The sequence below is a fragment of the Tasmannia lanceolata genome, unplaced genomic scaffold, assembly GCF_043159265.1.
Source record: "Tasmannia lanceolata isolate RefF3 unplaced genomic scaffold, GAP_Taslan_0.1 ptg000003l, whole genome shotgun sequence".
Classification (NCBI taxonomy): domain Eukaryota; kingdom Viridiplantae; phylum Streptophyta; class Magnoliopsida; order Canellales; family Winteraceae; genus Tasmannia; species Tasmannia lanceolata.
In genome coordinates, this window is record NW_027518680.1 from 38,120,364 (window position 1) to 38,138,783 (window position 18,420).

At 39.0% G+C, this 18,420-nt stretch overlaps 1 protein-coding gene and 1 long non-coding RNA gene across 15 annotated transcripts in view; both read right to left on the reverse strand.

Annotated features, from left to right (window-relative positions):
- Positions 1-1,929: 1,929 nt before the first annotated feature.
- On the reverse strand, positions 1,930-3,008 carry LOC143862243 (uncharacterized). The gene is made up of 3 exons (XR_013240229.1): positions 2,468-3,008; positions 2,289-2,383; positions 1,930-2,190 (listed from the first exon to the last, which is right to left on the reverse strand). It is a non-coding gene; the product is annotated as an uncharacterized LOC143862243 (long non-coding RNA).
- A 1,108-nt stretch (positions 3,009-4,116) lies between these two features.
- LOC143854379 (uncharacterized) overlaps positions 4,117-18,420 on the reverse strand; it is a 51,423-nt gene continuing 37,119 nt past the window's right edge. For 3 of the 14 annotated variants that reach the window (XM_077364354.1, XM_077364316.1, XM_077364310.1), the window contains 9 exons: positions 18,304-18,364; positions 18,030-18,164; positions 17,878-17,917; positions 10,928-11,002; positions 10,217-10,631; positions 9,786-9,995; positions 9,598-9,690; positions 7,176-7,544; positions 4,117-4,445 (listed from right to left, as the gene is read on the reverse strand). In XM_077364354.1, the coding sequence (XP_077220469.1) occupies positions 7,383-7,544; positions 9,598-9,690; positions 9,786-9,995; positions 10,217-10,369 (618 nt within the window). In that variant the 5' untranslated portion in view covers positions 10,370-10,631; positions 10,928-11,002; positions 17,878-17,917; positions 18,030-18,164; positions 18,304-18,364 and the 3' untranslated portion in view covers positions 4,117-4,445; positions 7,176-7,382. Of the gene's footprint in view, positions 4,446-7,175; positions 7,545-9,427; positions 9,531-9,597; positions 9,691-9,785; positions 9,996-10,216; positions 10,632-10,927; positions 11,003-17,853; positions 17,918-18,029; positions 18,165-18,303; positions 18,365-18,420 lie in introns of all 14 variants that reach the window. The other 11 variants (XM_077364400.1, XM_077364392.1, XM_077364385.1 and 8 more) reach the window with 11 other exon arrangements.

The window sequence follows — 18,420 nt, forward strand, 5'->3', positions numbered from 1 at the left end:
CGATAAATGGTTTCATGTAGAGAGATATCGGGATACGTACGCTGGAGTTTTGCACCCGACACTAGACAGGACCCAATGGGAATTAAATCCCGAATCCTTGATGACAATATTACCGCCGATTGCAAAGCGACCACCGGGAAGGCCGCGTACGAGAAGAACTGATCGCGAATTGAAAGGTGGATTACATTACAAATGCACCCGATGTCGACAACTTGGCCACAATAGAAGAAGTTGCAAAGAACCACCCGTGGTAAGACAACAAGTTGACCAAACTGCTATTGGGCCTTCTGCACTCATACTCAGTAGGTCGGGCGTACCTTGCCAAGCTCCCTTCTTTGTGTAAGGGTGTAATTGAATTTTTTGAATGTTCTCAGATATTGTGATGACTTCTTTTTTGTTATTTTGTAAAGAATTGTTGTAATTGGAACATCAATACATAAACAATTTTTTTGGATATAGATATGCTATTTGTTCTCTATTTAGTTGTCGCTCTCCTACATCTAAACCATGAAAAAGGACTTATCAACAGTCAGAATTGGATTACCGGCACAAACAATAGGATTATCAACCAATTCCCTAGGTTATCAACCAAAATCTAGGTTATCGACTCCCCAAAAATAGGTCATCAACCAATCGGAAGTGAGGTTATCAACACTCAAAATTGGATCATCAACCCATTCCCTTGGTTGATAAAGCTACTGGAATTCAAAATCCAGGTTATCGACTCCCTCAAAACGAAGTTACCAACATTCGAAAGTGGGTGATCGACCGAAAAATTAAGGTTACCAACCTCCCATTTTTTGGGTCATTGACCTTGGAATGTGGGTTACCAACCCAGAAAGAGGGTCACCAACCATTTTTCCAGCCGAGTAAAGCTGCTGGAATTGGAACTTAAGGTTACCAACCTCCCTTTTTTTAGGTTATTGACCTTGGAATGTGGGTTATCAACCCAGAAAGAGGGTCACCAACCATTTTTCCAGCCGAGTAAAGCTGCTGGAATTGGAACTTAAGTTTACCAACCTCCCTTTTTTTGGGTTATTAACCTTGGAATGTGGGTTATCAACTCAGAAAGAGGGTCACCAACTATTTTTCCAGCCGAGTAAAGCTGCTGGAATTGGAACTTAAGGTTACCAACCTCCCTTTTTTTGAGTTATTAACCTTGGAATGTGGGTTATCAACCCAGAAAGAGGGTCACCAACCATTTTTCCAGCCGAGTAAAGCTGCTGGAATTGGAACTTAAGGTTACCAACCTCCCTTTTTTTGGGTTATTAACATTGGAATGTGGGTTATCAACCCAGAAAGAGGGTCATCAACCATTTTTCCAGCCGAGTAAAGCTGCTGGAATTGGAACTTAAGGTTACCAACCCAGAAAAATTTGGGTTATTAACCTTGGAATGTGGGTTATCAACCCAGAAAAAGGGGGGTCAGCTTTTCCAGGGGAGTAAAGCTGCTGGAATTGAAAATGTCTAAAACCTGTTTAAACACAAACACAAACACACTTCATATTCTGTTCACAAACACAAACACACATCATATTATGTTTTAATTTATAACTTCCCTACTCATTCAGAAACACAAACACACATGTCTAAAACCTGTTTAAATTTACAAGTTCCAATATTCAAATTGAAACACAAACACAAATACACTTCCATAAAACCTGCTTACATTTACAACTTCTCCACATTCATAAACAAGTTCACAATTCCATAAAACCTGCTTACATTTACAACTTCTCCACATTCATAAACAAGTTCACAATTCCATAAAACCTGCTTACATTTACAACTCCACATTCATAAACAAGTTGACAATTCCATAAAACCTGTTTTACCAACCAAGTTCTCCACCCATTCACAAACACAAACACACTTCCATTAAACCTATTTCAATTTACAAGTTCTCCACCCATTCACAAACAAAAACACAGACCATAACAACTTCCCTTGCCATTTAACAAATCCCCTGCCAATCTCCATTAAAAAAATAAAGTTTGATCATCAGAAAAAATAAACATCCATCAACATTAGAAGGTGTTCCTATATAAGTGTGCAGTCTCCAAACTCTCCTCGTAAAAATCTCTCACAGAGTTGTAGCCGAAATTCAGGAATGTCTGTCGGCCCAAAGTTCAGTGGTTGACCATGGTAGAGATGCTCAATCGCTTTTAGGACAAAAGCGCCGCAATCAACCCTGTATAAAAGCATGCATTGAATGGAGTTACTTTTAAGCTAACTACGAATGAGATAGGAATACTAACAAAAATTCGAAAGTTTTAAGTTTGAACCCACCCATTGTTCTGCTTTCGGAAGCCATCCATCTGTGAATATGGAAAGTCATCAATGTTGCAACCCCGGCCCTTCAAATATTCCTTCATTAATGCTACCTGAATTTAAGACAACGAAGGAATATTGAGTGTTATACATATGAAAGTAACTTTAAATGTTACGGAAGATGTTAATTTACTTACAGTGGGAGATGCTCGCTCCTGAAATGAGTCCCCTTCCATTGAGTTGAACTCGACCATCTTTTTATTCACCATATCAACAAGCACAAGAGCCCAATGAAAGTCTTGACAGCATGGGATTAAAAGCATCCCAATATCTTCTGACGGGATATGGTCAAGTGTACAATGCAATAGCTCGTTCGCCAACCGATCGGAGTCCAACACAGGGGGTTCTCAACACAGGAAATGGGGATTATCAACCTCCCTTGAGGGGGGTTTTCAACACTGGAGAAGGGGGATTATCAACCTCAGGAGGGGGTTCTCAACACTGGACAATGAGGATTATCAACCTCAACAGGGGGTTCTCAACAGAAGAGAAGGGGGATTATCAACCACAGGGGGTTCTCAACACACGAGAATGTGGATTATCAACCTCAACAGGGGGTTCCCAACACTGGCAATAGGGATTATCAACCTCCCTTCAAGGGTTTTGAACACTGGAAAAGGGGGATTATCAACCTCAATAGGGGGTTTTTAACAGTGGAGAAGGGGGATTATCAATGTACCTAGAAATGATTCTCAACACTGAAAGTTGGGGATTATCAGCCTGAAAAGGGGTTCCCAACACTGCAAATGGGACATTATGAACTACCTAGAGGGGGTTCTCAACACTGGCAATGGGGGATTATCAACATCCTAGAGAGGGTTACTAACACTGGAAATGAGGGGATTCTCAACACTGGCAATGAGGGATTATCAATCTACCTGGAGGGGGTCATCAACACTTAAATTGAGGGATTATGAACCACAAAAGGAGGTCCCAACACTGGATATAAAGCATCCCAACACTGGAAAAGGGGGGTCCCAACACTGGAAATGGGTTCTCAACACTGAAAAAAGGGATATTATGAATCTCAAAAGGGGATTCTCAACACCGAGAATGAGAGATTATCAAAAGGGTGTTCTCCACAGTCAAAATCAAACAAAATAGGGAACCAAATTTTTTTTTAAAACCCTAGACGTGTAAAGACTTCCAAATACTGACAATGAAACAATACACCACAAAGGTAACTTAATAGAACGAAAAAAAAAGTAAAAAAATATGAAATACGACACCCTAACATACCTGCACGATGGGGATGGGGGAAAAATGAAGCCCTCGCCGGAGAAAAATGAAGCCCTCGCCGGAATACACTTGATAACAGAGGAGAGAGGTTCGGAATAATGCAGGCAACCGCCCCACTCCAGAGAAAAATGAGAGATCTTCACGCCGGTCACACCTCACGCCGGAGAAGATGGGTTTCAGGTGGTTCAAATGAAAATGGAATAAAAGTAAAAAAAAAACCCTATGTACAGTTAAAAACGAAGAGAAAAAGAGCCTCTCTATAGTTAAAAAAAAAAGCCTCTGTACATTTTCGTTCTCAAGGGTATTTACGTAAAAGGCCATGTCAGAAAACGTGTTTCGACCTCCGTTCACCAACTTTCAAAAGGGTGTCACCCATTCACTATTTTCGTATTTTTCTGTCACCAGTTCACAATTTTTCCTTATTTCTATGCCACTAAAGCCTTTAATAATAATAATTGCTCAATATTTATTAAATAAATTTTTTAAAACCAGTGAAATATTTGTTACGCAACTAAAATATGCATAAGTCTTTGATCATAATCACAGATAATTCAAAGCAGAACTAGGTATGAATTGATATTAAAATACGTCTTCACATAAACATAAATATTCATTAAATGAAACAAGCTTTCATATACCTAAACAAAAAAACAAAGTTCATACTTTTAACCAAAAATCTAAAACTAAAATAAAATAGAAGTTCAAATTGCATGTAGTGCATCTCCACACTCAATGAAACGATTTTAACTTAGGGACAAAGTCGCTCTATCTACTCCGTCAGACTAATTTCAACAAGCACTTCATTGGCATCCTCTTGAAATTCTGGTTCAGCTATATACACAACACTTCAAGAGCAGCATATTTTCCTTCACTCATCTGTCACCAAATAAAAAATAATATCATTAACAAATGGATAATCAATAGTATTACATACATTATAAGAGTGATGTATGAAATGAAGTAAATAGCACTGAAGTATAAAAAATCACTCAAACATATCCTAAGATCAATGAAGCAATGAATCAGAATGATTTTTTAAGTGCTCTTGACAACATAATCGTATTTGGCAAACTCACAACTAAGAATCAGTTTACCTATTTTTTTTAGGAGAATGACATTAGGCTTGTGATAAGAAAAAAAGACTTCTGGATTAACTGCAGTTTTGGGATTTATTTATCATAACTCCTTAAGAATTCCTTGACAGCTTAGAGCAAGAATTAAGCATATAGTCAACATCTCTTTAGAGCTGCAAAGGCATTCAAATGTAACTAGCATGCTTTAAACATAATTTTGCAATCTCTAAAAGAACTAGCATCCATCCAAAATATCTTCCATGCTCACATCAATTTATTACAACTTGTAAATCTGTTGTACAAAATTGTTATAGATCTAGAACCATTGGCCTCCAATATTTATACAGTTATTTGGTCTAGGTGACCATCAACTTAATCATAGAACTTACTAAAGCATGATGTAGGTTATAAGCGCAGAAGCTCTGATACCAAAAAAGATGCATGTTGACTGTCACACCAGGTCAGGCTAGGGCATGGATACCAAGTGAAATTTGTGTGTGGATGTCAATTTCTACAACCCAAGTATTAGTATGTTGTTTGTTGTGAATGGCACCCAAAAAGTTATGGAAACTAGAGTCTCAGATGCCTCTTTACAGTAAGCTCCAAAGGCTGTAAGTTTAGGGAAATATACCCAAAGTCTAGATCTAATAATCAGGCTCCATTCCATACAAGAAATTTAGATTAATAGCACTAAAAGGTGCCAAATATGCATGAACCGGCTGAGACTAGTCCAATTTCAAACCAAAATTGCAGCCACAAAACATATAGCCACTAGCTTAGAGTTGAATTTGTATCTTATTCCTTGAAACTTGATAATTGGTGGTGAATTCCAAATGATGGAATTCTAAAAGTTGTCAGAGACTTTTCCTCATACACCAAATATGCATGAACTTACTTAAACTGGCATCAACAATAACATGACTCAAAGCATTAAACCCGATTGGGAAGTTTTATCTCAGGAAGGAGCTTGAAATTTTCCAAGTCTAGTAGTAACTAAAACCCTCCATGAAGATGAATTTTACAGGGAGACCAGCTACCATATGTGAAAGGAAAAGCCCATCACTTCATTGGCATGGAGAATCCATTCAGGTGCTTTATAAAAGAAGGTAGGAATCTGGTGTATGACTTTAACTAAAAAAACATATCGCATGAGTTCCAAACAGCATGCACGGTAGGGTTAGATCAACTCCAATGTAGAAGATTACAATGGTGGCCGAGCAAGGGTTAGGTCAAAGGATTTGAACAAATAGACCGATTACTCACTTTCCAAACTTATAGCATAAATAAATTAATCTCCATAAACTTGCAATTTAACAGAGGTAAACATTGCATTTCCTTCATGAAAGATACAAACAGAGCACATGAAGAACTCATGCAATTGCAATCGGATGAGATATACTATGAGCCATCTTAATTCCTAATTTCAACAACTAGGGTTTAAATTCCAGTTGACGGGGCAACCAGATCTTACCGAGATCATCAAGACATGTAAATGCCTGCTTGCAACAGGAAAAATAAGAAACAAGTCCTCAGGTAGGAGGTCACGGTTCCTTTCAGATCCTCCTCCAAAACCCTGAAATTCCCCTCTAAGGATAGAGGTCTGTTCTCCTCGTGAAGAAGAGTGGCCCAAGGAAATTCCCAGTTGCCTAATTTTCCCAAAAATTCCAACAGTTTCCCTCAAATGACAAGAAATCATTATTTATCTAATCCTAACTATCTTCAAGGACAAGAATGCCCTTCATATGAATTATTACATTGAGTACACTACAAACCCCTTCACTCAAGAACGAAATAAAACTACAATTATCCTAGGTTAAGTGTTGCCCATTTCCTTTGGCCGAGACCTGCTCTACATCAAAGCATCATGCCAAACAATAAATTACAATGCAAGGAAATCAAAGATGTTCTTGTCTCAGAATAGGTAATGAATCCAATGTAAACAAAACAGAGAATAAATATAGAAATCAGAAACAAAATGGCTCAGCTCAGAAGCACATTGCCACTTTCATCAATACAAATAGAAAAGACCAGCCCAATGGCTCAATCCTCTCCAAGGTCCCTTTCAAACTTAAAATCCCAGCATTTCATATTTGTATTCCAAACTTTATATTGAATTCAGCTCAAGATAACCCTCAAAAACTTTTGATTTATCGTATTACTATAAATTGTGATTCCAAAACTCCCCAAGCTACTACTTTGCTTCAATGGAAGGCCTCATCTCAAGCGCCATTAGGAAGCTCTTGTAGTTGTAACCACATGAAATCAAGATAATCAGATCAAATAGAGAACCACATGACATCTATTCCTTCAAAATCCTTTCAGCCTCTCCAACAACCCTAAGAAAGAAAAACATGATACCCCAAATCGACTAACCAATCACATAAACCCTCATATTAATGATATCATATGATTTTCTTAACGGGAGGAGGAGTCGGCTACAATCATTATGTGGGGAAAGGGATCTCGATAAATATGAGAGCAAAAAGTTTTATCACTTTCCCAAAACAAAAAAATTAAATAGCATTTAACTCACCGTGAAAGAGGTGCAGACAAGAGGCCCCCAGTGCACAATTGTTCCATTAATTTTCTCATAAGATTATCCTCCAATGCATTTTGAGATACCTCCATCGCATTTTGTGATGCTCGAAATTCATCCCTCATCTCTTGCATGTCCCTTTTCTGAGCATTGAGTTGCTCAGCCAACTCATTGACCCGTTGCTCGGCTTGCTCAGCTCTCCTCCTAGCCTCCTCCAGCTCTGCTCTGTTCTGCGTGTATGAGGATGACCCTAGGCTTCGGGCCAACGCCGCGGCCACGTATGTAACCAGACCTACTTCCAAGAATTTCAGCGTAAATTTCCTCCTCACTATTCTCTGTTTGAGACCGAAGCTCCACCATTCCCTCCTATAGTGAAAAAGCAATTTAATATATAATTAAAATAATACAATTTGACATAAAATTAATAGCATTAAAAGAACAAAAATAATTGTATTACAAACTTACATAATTTTTTTGAATGCTTTCTCTAGCCTACGATTGTTTGTAAGCCCAAGGGTTCCCATGGGTTAATTATTCACCTTACCTTCTTGTTTTGAATCTAGTAAACTAAATTGGTTAGCTTTTATGGACTAATGTGTTGCTTTGAAGTGTTGTGTCATATACAGGAATTTAATGTCATAATCGCCATTACACAACTCAACTCAACACATGGCTTGTGGGTACACTCACACATGATCAAAGAGCTTGCACCTACATCGGAGTCATCACCATTCGAAGATGATCAAGTTAAGAAGCTCAAGATAAAGATCCCTCAAGCTACCTAGCAAGTGTCAAGAAGAAGCTTGGAGTTGAACAAACCATTGGTGACTTCTCATGCACCTCTTAACATGCAGTGAAGATTGGAGAAAGTCACAAGAGCCAAGACAAAGTTCAAGATGTTCTTTCAAGCTGAAGAAGTCCTAGGAAGTACAAGGAGCAAAGACATTTCAAGAAGACTCAATGGTATTAACTTTAGAATGTAGTTTGGAGTCCTCTTGATTTTATGTTTAAATGCACTTTCAATAGGTTTTCAAATGGTTTTCATACCTAAGTTTTTATGTCTTTGAAAATCATTCACACCCAAATATGTGTTTGAAAACCTAACACCAAAGCCCAAAGACCAAATCCCAAAGCCCCTAGATTTTAAAGTTAAAAATGGAATTTTACTCAGGGCCGGTCCACTGGGCTATGCCGGGAGACCGCGAGTTGCTACCTGGAATGCCAGGGCATCTCGAAATTCAAAAAACATCCAGGTTCGGCTTGGCGGATGACCGCGATAGTGTTTTTTAGCCGAATTTTTATTCAAACAGATTGCCCTCGCCGGGTGACCGCCATAGGGCTTGTCGACCTCACCGATATGAAATTTGAAATTAAAAAAGAGACCCAGATAAGGGCGGGTGATCGTCGTGCCTCGGTCGACCGCCGCGACCTGAAAATAGAGCCGTTGGGGCTTGCGCAGGTTGTTGACTTTTTCAACCTTGTATTTTTTAATTTTACCTCCAAACAATCATATTTCCTTCTGGGCTATATATACACCATCAAAACCTTTCTAAATAATATCTTGAACCTTTTGCAAGATCAAATCCTATCATCTTGAACCTAAACTTTTATATGGAAGGTTAAACCTCTTTGAACTTATATTTTTACATTCTTTCAAGAGGAACTCCATAGGCTTTACATTTGTATCTCTTCCTTGGAGTATTTGTGAGCTTTGAAAGTTGTAATAATCAGCCTATCTAAGAGGCAAAGAGAGTTCTTAACTTTTATTTCTTCATTTGTACTTGAGGGTCACCGATTCGGCCAGTTAAGAAAGGTGAATCATTATAAGAGGGAGTGTGCCCTCGTAAGGCTTCGTGCGAAAAGGGTGTGATCCCTTTGAAAAAGGAGTTGGTGTACGGCTTTAAGATTCGCCCATTGAAGAATCTTATGTTTTAGTGGAAATCCCAAGGAGGTAAACTTGGAAGAGTGGAGTAGGTCTTGTGATAGACCGAACACTATAAATTATGTGTTCCTTGTGGTTGCCTCTCTTCTCTTCTTCTTGCACTTGGTAATTGGTAATCTCTACCCTTGATTTACTTCTATGTGTTAATCGAACAAGGGTTAGAGTATATAAGTCTAAAGTAACATCTAAGCCATAGCTTCCAAAATCTTGATTATTTGAACAAGGGTTAGACCATATTTGCTTAATTAGAAAATTAATTTTATTGATCCACCTAATTAATCCTAGAATTTTTAATTGACCAACTCACCCCCCTCTTGGGTTGTCACACCTGAATTTCAATGTTTCTTCTTACTATAATAAGTTGTCTCATAGATCTGAATCGGGCCAGGCTCTTTTCCATCATTGACCTGCTGCATCAGTCCATATGCATAAATCATTTTGTATATTATACACCATAAGAAAATAATAACACCTTACCATTTCAAAGCCAATTCTGGCAAATGACTTAGTCCCAACAATGTGTGGTGTATCCTGCTTCGCTCGATTTTTAGCGTTCCGTTCACTCATATTCTACATTGAAAGATAATTAATATGTTCCTCAATGAATAAGGATTTAATAATAAGGGAAAAAATAATTTGAATTAGTATTTAATTTATAGAAAAACCTTGTACTCTTCAAAGGAAAAGTAGCCGTAGAGATAACTCCAATCTTCCTCTGATAAACCTGGTGGTCGGTGTTGTAGTGCCACTTCCACTGTTGGGTGAGGCTTGAAATACTTCTTGTGGAGCATATGGTGAAAATTTCTATAGGATCTGTTCATTTGAGCATGTGTAATGTTTGAAACATGTTGAGAATCATCAACTTGGAAGTTATCCTGCAAAAGAATGTCTAAGCTTTTAAAATGACATGTAAAATAAATTTCATGATCTTAGATTCTTAACCAAAAAAGAATAGAGAGAAGTTCCTTGTTCTGATGTCCAAGATTTATTTTTCAGAAGGATTTACTCATACAAAATTGAATAATAGCAGCAAGTACAAAGTCATATATGCAGCAAGTCCCATTTCATTTCATTTTCCAATGAAACAAGTACTTACCCCGAGCATTTGAAATAAACTGTTGCGATCCCTCTCGTCAATCTTGGACCATTTTTTGACTTGCAGATTTGCATACTTCCAAACAAGACACCCTAACTCAGTGATAAGAGGATGGCAGTCCAAGCCTACTATTCTCCCACAATCCACTGGCATCTGAATTGAAAGCCTCTCTCCTGCTTGCTTCTTCTTGGCGAGTGCAATATTTTGGGACGGTCCTCGTTACTTCCTTACGCGTGAACTCATCTGTAAGTGGCGGTGTCCAACCACCAGCATTAGTATTCGTGCGGTGCTCATCTGGTCGTGCTAAAACCAGAGGTTGCGATGATGAGTCCCATCCACTTCGTCGAGCAGCTGCACGTGTCCCTGGTGCCATCTGGAAGCAAGCGGAATCAAGTGCTTTTTGTACGTCCCTTTCCTAGTCATGCAAGCAAGTCACTTATGACATTTTTATAGAAGATCGAGTGGGTATCTCCTTAGCATATATTTACGAATAAAATTTGACCCAAAAATATTGTAATCTTACAATGATAACAAGCTAATGGAAGCACAAAATATACCCATCACATTTCACATCTTAGCCCAAAAAAAAGGCCCTGAAGAGCATAAGATGATGAGAGAACCAAATAGAAATAACGATCTTACTCAATTCAGAAGGATTCCCACTTTTTTTTTAAAAAGAACAAAATGAACTAGGAAGGAAAAAAGATTTACCTAGTATGGGTATACTTGCCCAAACTTCAGTAGGAACTTAAATGTGTTTTGGACCAGAAGACCAGCAACAACACCCTACAAAACCAATTTACACGAGCATTAAACCAAAGCACTAGATGAAAAAAATACAGCAACAACAAATCAACAATCTATAATATATAGGATTCCAAAATGTCATTCGTCTTTTCCAAGAAAAACTTTTCTGAGAAACATTTTCGTGCCCCAAAATTTGAGTTTGCCACCCAAGAAAATGGAATTTGCCAACAATTCCGGTTTGCCACCCAAATTTTGAGTGGCCTACCGTTATGTTTGTAAAATTAATTTCATTGATTTGTTTTGTTTCTCTCTGTCTCCCTGTTGGTGTAATGTGGAGTTGTGTGGGGATTGCGAAAGAAAATTTTTGAGTGGTTTGTAATCTCTTTAAACTCATGAGTGATTCCTACTTCTCCCGAATGTTTTTTTTTGTACATTGCGGAAGCTCTGATTTCAAAAATATTTGCCCATTGAATCGCTAAACCGGACAGGTAATCACGCCAAAGCCGCAATCAAAACCACAATCTGACGGGATGGAAGAAGATCGGAAAACCCTAGGGGGTTTGTACGTACACCACGAGGGAATTTGTAACTGTACACCCGTTAGATCTCAGTCCTAAAAAAATGGACAGGAGAGAACGAGGGTGGATAGAAAAGGTGCTAGAGGGGGAAGAAGAAGAGGGAGGAGAGAATTGTACATTTGTGTAGAGAATGAGCCATAAGCTCACTTATTTAGAAATAGGAAATTTGGTAATTCCCAAATTACCCCCAAAATCTCTACACTTCCAAGAGCAAACAAAAAACCCTCCTTCGACTTTATTACAGCCGTGCCATTACTGATCTAAAATACGAAAATACCCTCAAGGCATAATGATAATTACCAACCTGCCTAATCCAAAAGGTAGTCAGATCAACGGCACAAAACTAACCCTTTAGCAATCCTAACCATCCACACCTGATCACAAATACTGAAACCTAACAAGTGAGACCTCAGGGAACAATCATCTCCTCAAAGAGAGCACCGTACCAAATCTCCATCTAATCAGAACGGCAACATCACTTGTTCATTTGTTAAGCAAACTGATGTTCTGCAAAATTATTTTTCAAAATAAACATATTTAACTATATAAATAGATTTAAAAAACAATTCGCAAAACGATCGATAAAACCAGAAAAAGATGCCGCGGCCGATAAAGATAAACAAGTGCACGCCATAGCCCAGCCATAGTATAAATATCATGGGATCTTCTCCAACCACATGTGCTATTCCGTATCAATCCAACTGCTTTCCTAGCAATGCGCCAGTAGGTCGAATCGATCAACACCACAGGTTAGCATGCCAAAGTAGCGAGCATTAGACTTCAACTTCTTCGCAAAGTGAAGGGTACCTAAGGGCACAAGGGTTACCGACGGAATCGGCTTCTCACACTCAGTGCTAGGTAAAAAATGGATTAATCCCGCACCTATAGGTAGCGGTCTCTAGCACGTGTAGCACCCAATGCGCACGCCATGGTGTAAATCTAGAAAGCACATAGCAATCCAGAACTAGATATATCGTCAAGCGGTTACACCATTCAGGATCAGTCCTCAATGACTAGAACGCCCATCCTAGTAATCTCAGGAATGCCTCATCCTGGCTCTAAAACAGGTCAATCGTCCTGATCTCCTGTGGAATCAGGGCGGCCAATCACTTCCTCTGACATCCCAGATGTCAATGCGATCAGCCTCATCTCACACATCCCAGATGTCGGGGTCGGTCTTTGCCGTGTGAGTAGCAGACCGTACCTGTTGACGATCATTAATTAATTTCATCGATTAATTAAATCCATCTAGTTAATTAACATGCATCCACATAAGCATGAGCATAAATGCAAAAATAAGGTTATCTTAAATAGCGAATAATAACCATCACATGTGCTAAATATGAGCATCCACATAAGATAAATGTAAATGAAATAAAATGCTGAAAGGCCACACAAAATTCCTACAGCTCCCTCTTGACCTGAAGCCATATCACACAGAGCGCAGTCCCATGCCTCTAGTATGACGCGCAAATGTCTCACCAACTAAAGGCTTAGTGATAGGGTCAGCCAACATCTCTTCAGTGAGAACATAACTGATGTCAACATCTTTGTCAACTACGGCCTTACGAACATAGTGGTACTTCCTCCTAATGTGCTTCGACTTTCTGTGAAATTTGGGGTCCTTCACAAGAGCAATGGCAGAAGTATTATCGCATGACAATGAAATAGGATCTCTGGCACTGGCAATAATCTCTAAGCTCTCCAAAGCTTACGGAGCCACACAGCCTCCATAGCCGCTGCCGAACATGCAACATACTCTGCCTCCATGGTGGACATGGCAATGCAATCCTGTTTCTTGCTTGCCGAAGAAACAGATCCGCCTCCTAGCATGGAGATGTATCTTGAAGTAGACTTGCTCCCGTCTATATCACCACCAAAGTCTGCATCTGTCAAACCTTGTACACACAGGTCTGAACACACAGGCCTGTCAGTGGAGCATACCTGGACTACTCTGATAATGACTAATGAGACTAACTGCATAACAGATGTCGGGTCGAGTGCATAACATAGTGTACATAAGGCTACCAACCGCATGTGCATAAGGGACCTTACTCATCTTAGCCTTCTCCTGATCTGACTTAGGACACATCTCTACACTCAATTTAGTCCTTTCTGAACCGGTGTGTCTATGGCCTTGCAGTTCGACATATTGAAACGATCTAGAATCTTATCAATATATGTCTCTTGAGATAGACCCAAAAGTTTCCTAGATCGATCACGAACGATTTTAACTCCCTGATATAGCTAGCTTCACCCATGTCTTTCATCTCAAAATTTGAAGAAAGCCAAGTCTTCGTTGCCTCTATCAAGTCCATATCATTCCCTGCTAGGAGAATGTCATCGACATACAAAGACAATATAAGGAATGAACGTGTACACCGCTTAATGTATATGCAGTGGTCCTCTTCACTCATTTTAAACCCAAATGATGTAACTGCATCATGGAATTTCATGTACCACTGCCTTGAAGATTGCTTCAGACCATAAATAGATTTAATGAGCTTGCAAACCTTACTTTCTTGACCCTTTAATTCATATCCTTGAAGTTGCTTCATATAAATCTCTTCTTCTAGGTCTCCATTTAGAAAAGCAGTCTTAACGTCCATAGTCTTAAAGTCCATTTGATATAGCTCTAAGTCTAAGTATACGACTATGGACAAGATTAGGCGAATAGAGGTGAACTTTGCCACAGGGAAAAAAGTTTCCTCATAATAGACGCCTTCAATTTGAGTGAACCCTTTTGCCACGAGTCTAGCCTTAAATTTGTCAATGGTTCCATCTGCTTTTCACTTAATTTTTCGTACCCACTTGTTTCCTATTGCCCTCCTACTAGGGGGCAAATCAACAAGTTCCTATACTTTACTTTTCATCATGGAACTTATCTCTTCATTCATAGCTAAGACTCATTCCTTAGAGTTAGGCGATTTCAATGCCTCTACAAATGATCATGGTTCGTCCTCATCGACAGAAACACGGGTGAATGCCTCTCCATCATGCCCATAGAATAACCATGGTCATCTAATGCGCGTCCCTCTTCTAACGACAGGAATGACTGGTGAGTCACTAACAACTTTGGGCTCGACTCCACTAACCACGGGCTGGTCACGCCCACTATCCTCGATGACCGGTGGACTCCCTACAACCATAGGTGTGGGTGACTCCCACTGTCCAAAGGATTTGGCATTTGACTCCCACTGTCTAATAGTTGACTCCCACTAAGGGCATCTCATGAAAATCCATATCCAACCTGAGTCTCTTCCTACTGGGAAAAGAATCCTCTAAGAATGTGACATCTCTAGACTGAATCTCAACAGAGTCGTGGCGAAGTACGTAACCCTTTGAGTGTTCAGGATATCAAATGAATATACACTCCCGGGTCCTCTTCTCCATCTTTCCACCTCAATTCTGATGAGGTATAAGGGCATGTGCCAAACATCCCCATGCTTTCAACTCTTTCAGGTCAGGCTTTCGGCTTGTCCACAATTCATAGGGGGACATAGGCACAGGCTTAGAAGAAACCCTATTTAAAATATAGACAGCCGATAAAGTGCATCACCCCAACAAGAAGGGGTGAGTTTTGCATGGGCCAACATGGATCTCACCATATCAAGAAGGGTCCTATTCTACCTCTCTGCCACACCATTTTGTTGGGGTGTGTACGGTATGGATGATTGGTGGACGATCCCATTATCCATACAAAACTGATCAAACAAATCAGACGTATATTCTCCACCCCTATCGGTTCTTAAGATTTTAATCTTTCTCTCTAATTAGTTCTCTACCTCTAACTTATACTGCTTGAACATTTCTAAAGCTTCACGCTTATGGGTTATAAGATAGACATAACCGAATCTGGAGAAATCGTCTATAAAAGTGATGAAATAATGGGAACTGTTCCTAGCCCTTACACTCATAGGACCACAAATGTCAGAGTGGATTATTTCTAATAAATTTCCAATTCTCTTAGATTTAGGGAAGGGTTTTCTAGTTGCTTTTCCTGACACACAAAACTCACAGGTGGGATAATCAATGGCATTTAATCGTCCAAGGTAACCGTCCTTAGCTAACCTAAACATACGATCCTTACTAATGTGTCCTAATCTTGCATGCCACAATTTGGAAGCATCAACAATATTAAATGATTCATTCGCACATATAATATTCAAATCCATGCATTGATTAGAACAGATAGAATCCAATCGAAATAAATTATCACAAATAAAACCCCAACCATATAAAGTATTATGTTTACGAATAGAAACCCTATCGCTTAAAAACTTCAATTCAAATCCATCTCTAACTAGACCTAAAACAGAAATCAAATTCCTCTGCATGCCAGGAGAGTAAAGAGTATCATTAAGAACTAAGGTCAGGCCAATGCGTGTCTGAAGGTGGTAAGTGCCGACTCCAAGCACGTCCTCGGCCGCATTATTCCCCATGTATAAATGATGAACTCCCTTGACGATCGGATGAAAATGTACGAATCCCCTCCTGAATCCAAAAACCAATCAGGACAAGATTGGTCAGCAACCAAAACCTCTGAGCAAACTAAAGCACTCGCATTAAGGAGGGACCATTATGGCTATCACCGATGCATATCGAGCCTTAAGGGCATCCCACATTCCCTTGGCAGTATCATGGATCTCGAAGGCAGTGACAAGGTCATCATGCATAGCACGAAGTAATGTGTACCTAGCGGTTGTGTCATCCTCACGCCATTTCTCATATGTGGCATCAGCCACAGGCTCACCCTTGTCTAAGACGGGTTGAATCACAGTTCTACTCAGAGTATAGGAGACCTTTTGTTCATGCAAAACGTAGGTCATCTTACGGCTCCACATATCATAGTTTGTACCATCAAGTTTCTCTCCCTTGTTGAGTTCAGAAATCACACCCTTCGAAGTCATTCTGTACCACTAAAAAATAGCAAATAATTTCATACACAAATTTTATGTGGATAGCTCGATGGTTATAATCACATAATCAGGATCTATCATATACACCATCAAAGAGCATTTTTCAGATCAATTACCATAACGTTGAACCAAATTTACCCAAACTTGCAAAGTGAGGAGAAAATATCAAATTCAACATCTATAGTAAAATGATCGAAAAATAAACCTCGATGTTATACGATAATTACGGCATCTAGAATCAATGCCGCTCAACTCAATTCAAAATAATTCCCGTACAAAATTTTGAATAGGAGTGGAAATCAATTCCAGTTACAAATTGCACAATTGTGGTAGGGTAAGATAAATTCTAGTTAACAATTAAGGGGTGGGAGGAATTTCTTAAAATTCTTTAATCCCTTAATCTTAACACCATTATGTATTAATTATCCAAACCATAATTTCACTAAAATAACACTTGTAAAAAGGGGGCCCATCACAACAATACTTCGGCTACTTAAAAGAGTGCCGAGAGTGGAACCGATTGTGCAATGTAACAAATCCCCACATGCCACATGGCATGGGAGGATCGTTTTTCATTTTCATAGATAAAAGGCCAAAAACATGGGATAGATAGCTAATCTGTTTAGAGGGTATATGTTCGGTTCAACTCTTGGTTACCAAAACACTTACCATGTCATTATTTTTTAAAATAAATAACAATGTATAAATTAATGGTTGGGGCTACAAAAATAATGACATGGTAAGTGTTAATTTGTAGCCCGATAATGATTGTGAGGGTATATGTTCGGTTCAACTCTCGGCTCGTTAGTTTCAAAATTGGGCTCAGCTCGGGCTCACATTAGGCTCGAGCTCGGTTCGGCTCGGCCAGCCTCGCGAGCGGCTCACGAGCCTTACCGAGCTCATTAACAGGGACGAATTGGACTTTTTCTTGATCTTTCCTGTGCAAATTTTATCAAAGAATTATGGGGTAATGGGGGTGGCAAAACCAACCCATCAATCTATGTTGAAATATGTCATAATCTTACACCAAATCAAGTACTAAGCTGGAAGGAACATAATCAAAATTGTAAAGAAAAAACCCAACTCATCAAGAGCAATTTTTATCCCTACAAGCTACAAATTAACACCCATCATAATCAATTTCATGGGTGTAATTGCATTCTAAACAAGAAATGAGACAATACAAATACGTTGTCCCCACACTAAAACACTGGAATCTGCAGAGATTTTACCAATTAGTCTTCAAAGCTTACAGGCTATATCAAGTGATAAAAAAGCCCTTCCCAACCTGTCTAATACCAATTACACTTCACAATCCCCATAAACAAGCATAAATATTGTTCAATTATAACTTCAAAACAAAAATCACTATGCATGCATAGAAAATCACTACATATGCTTTCAACATAACCAATACTTTAGAGGTTCACATAGGCCATAACCAAAAGCCCCACCACCTACAAAACAAATAGAGAAAAATTGTTAACGAAACAACATTATGCAATTAAAGTGGCACCTCTAAAATAACAAAGGCCAATGCAACAACATTATGCAAATAAAGTGTCACACCTAAAATAACAAAGGCCACAAATGCTCATTTCATTACAAACCCATTCTTCCAGAGGCATCACCCACTCCATAGAAGGTTGCATGAGCATTGAGAGAAAACCCACCACAAATAACCAAAAAAAATAAATCATGTTCCTGCAAAAAATAGATAGATGTGGGTATATGATCAACTTTAAGACAAATAGCCCACCACAAAAATGAATGATTACCTGAAAATAACAACAATACAACACAACCTGAATAGATAATTAGACCTACAAAAATAACAACATACCACAACTTATTCTGCACCATCTGGAATAACAACTCTTGTATCTTCCTCCTTGACATAATCACTGCAAAGTTTAGTGTTATATAAGCAAGTCATATATAATAAAATAATGAAACAAAA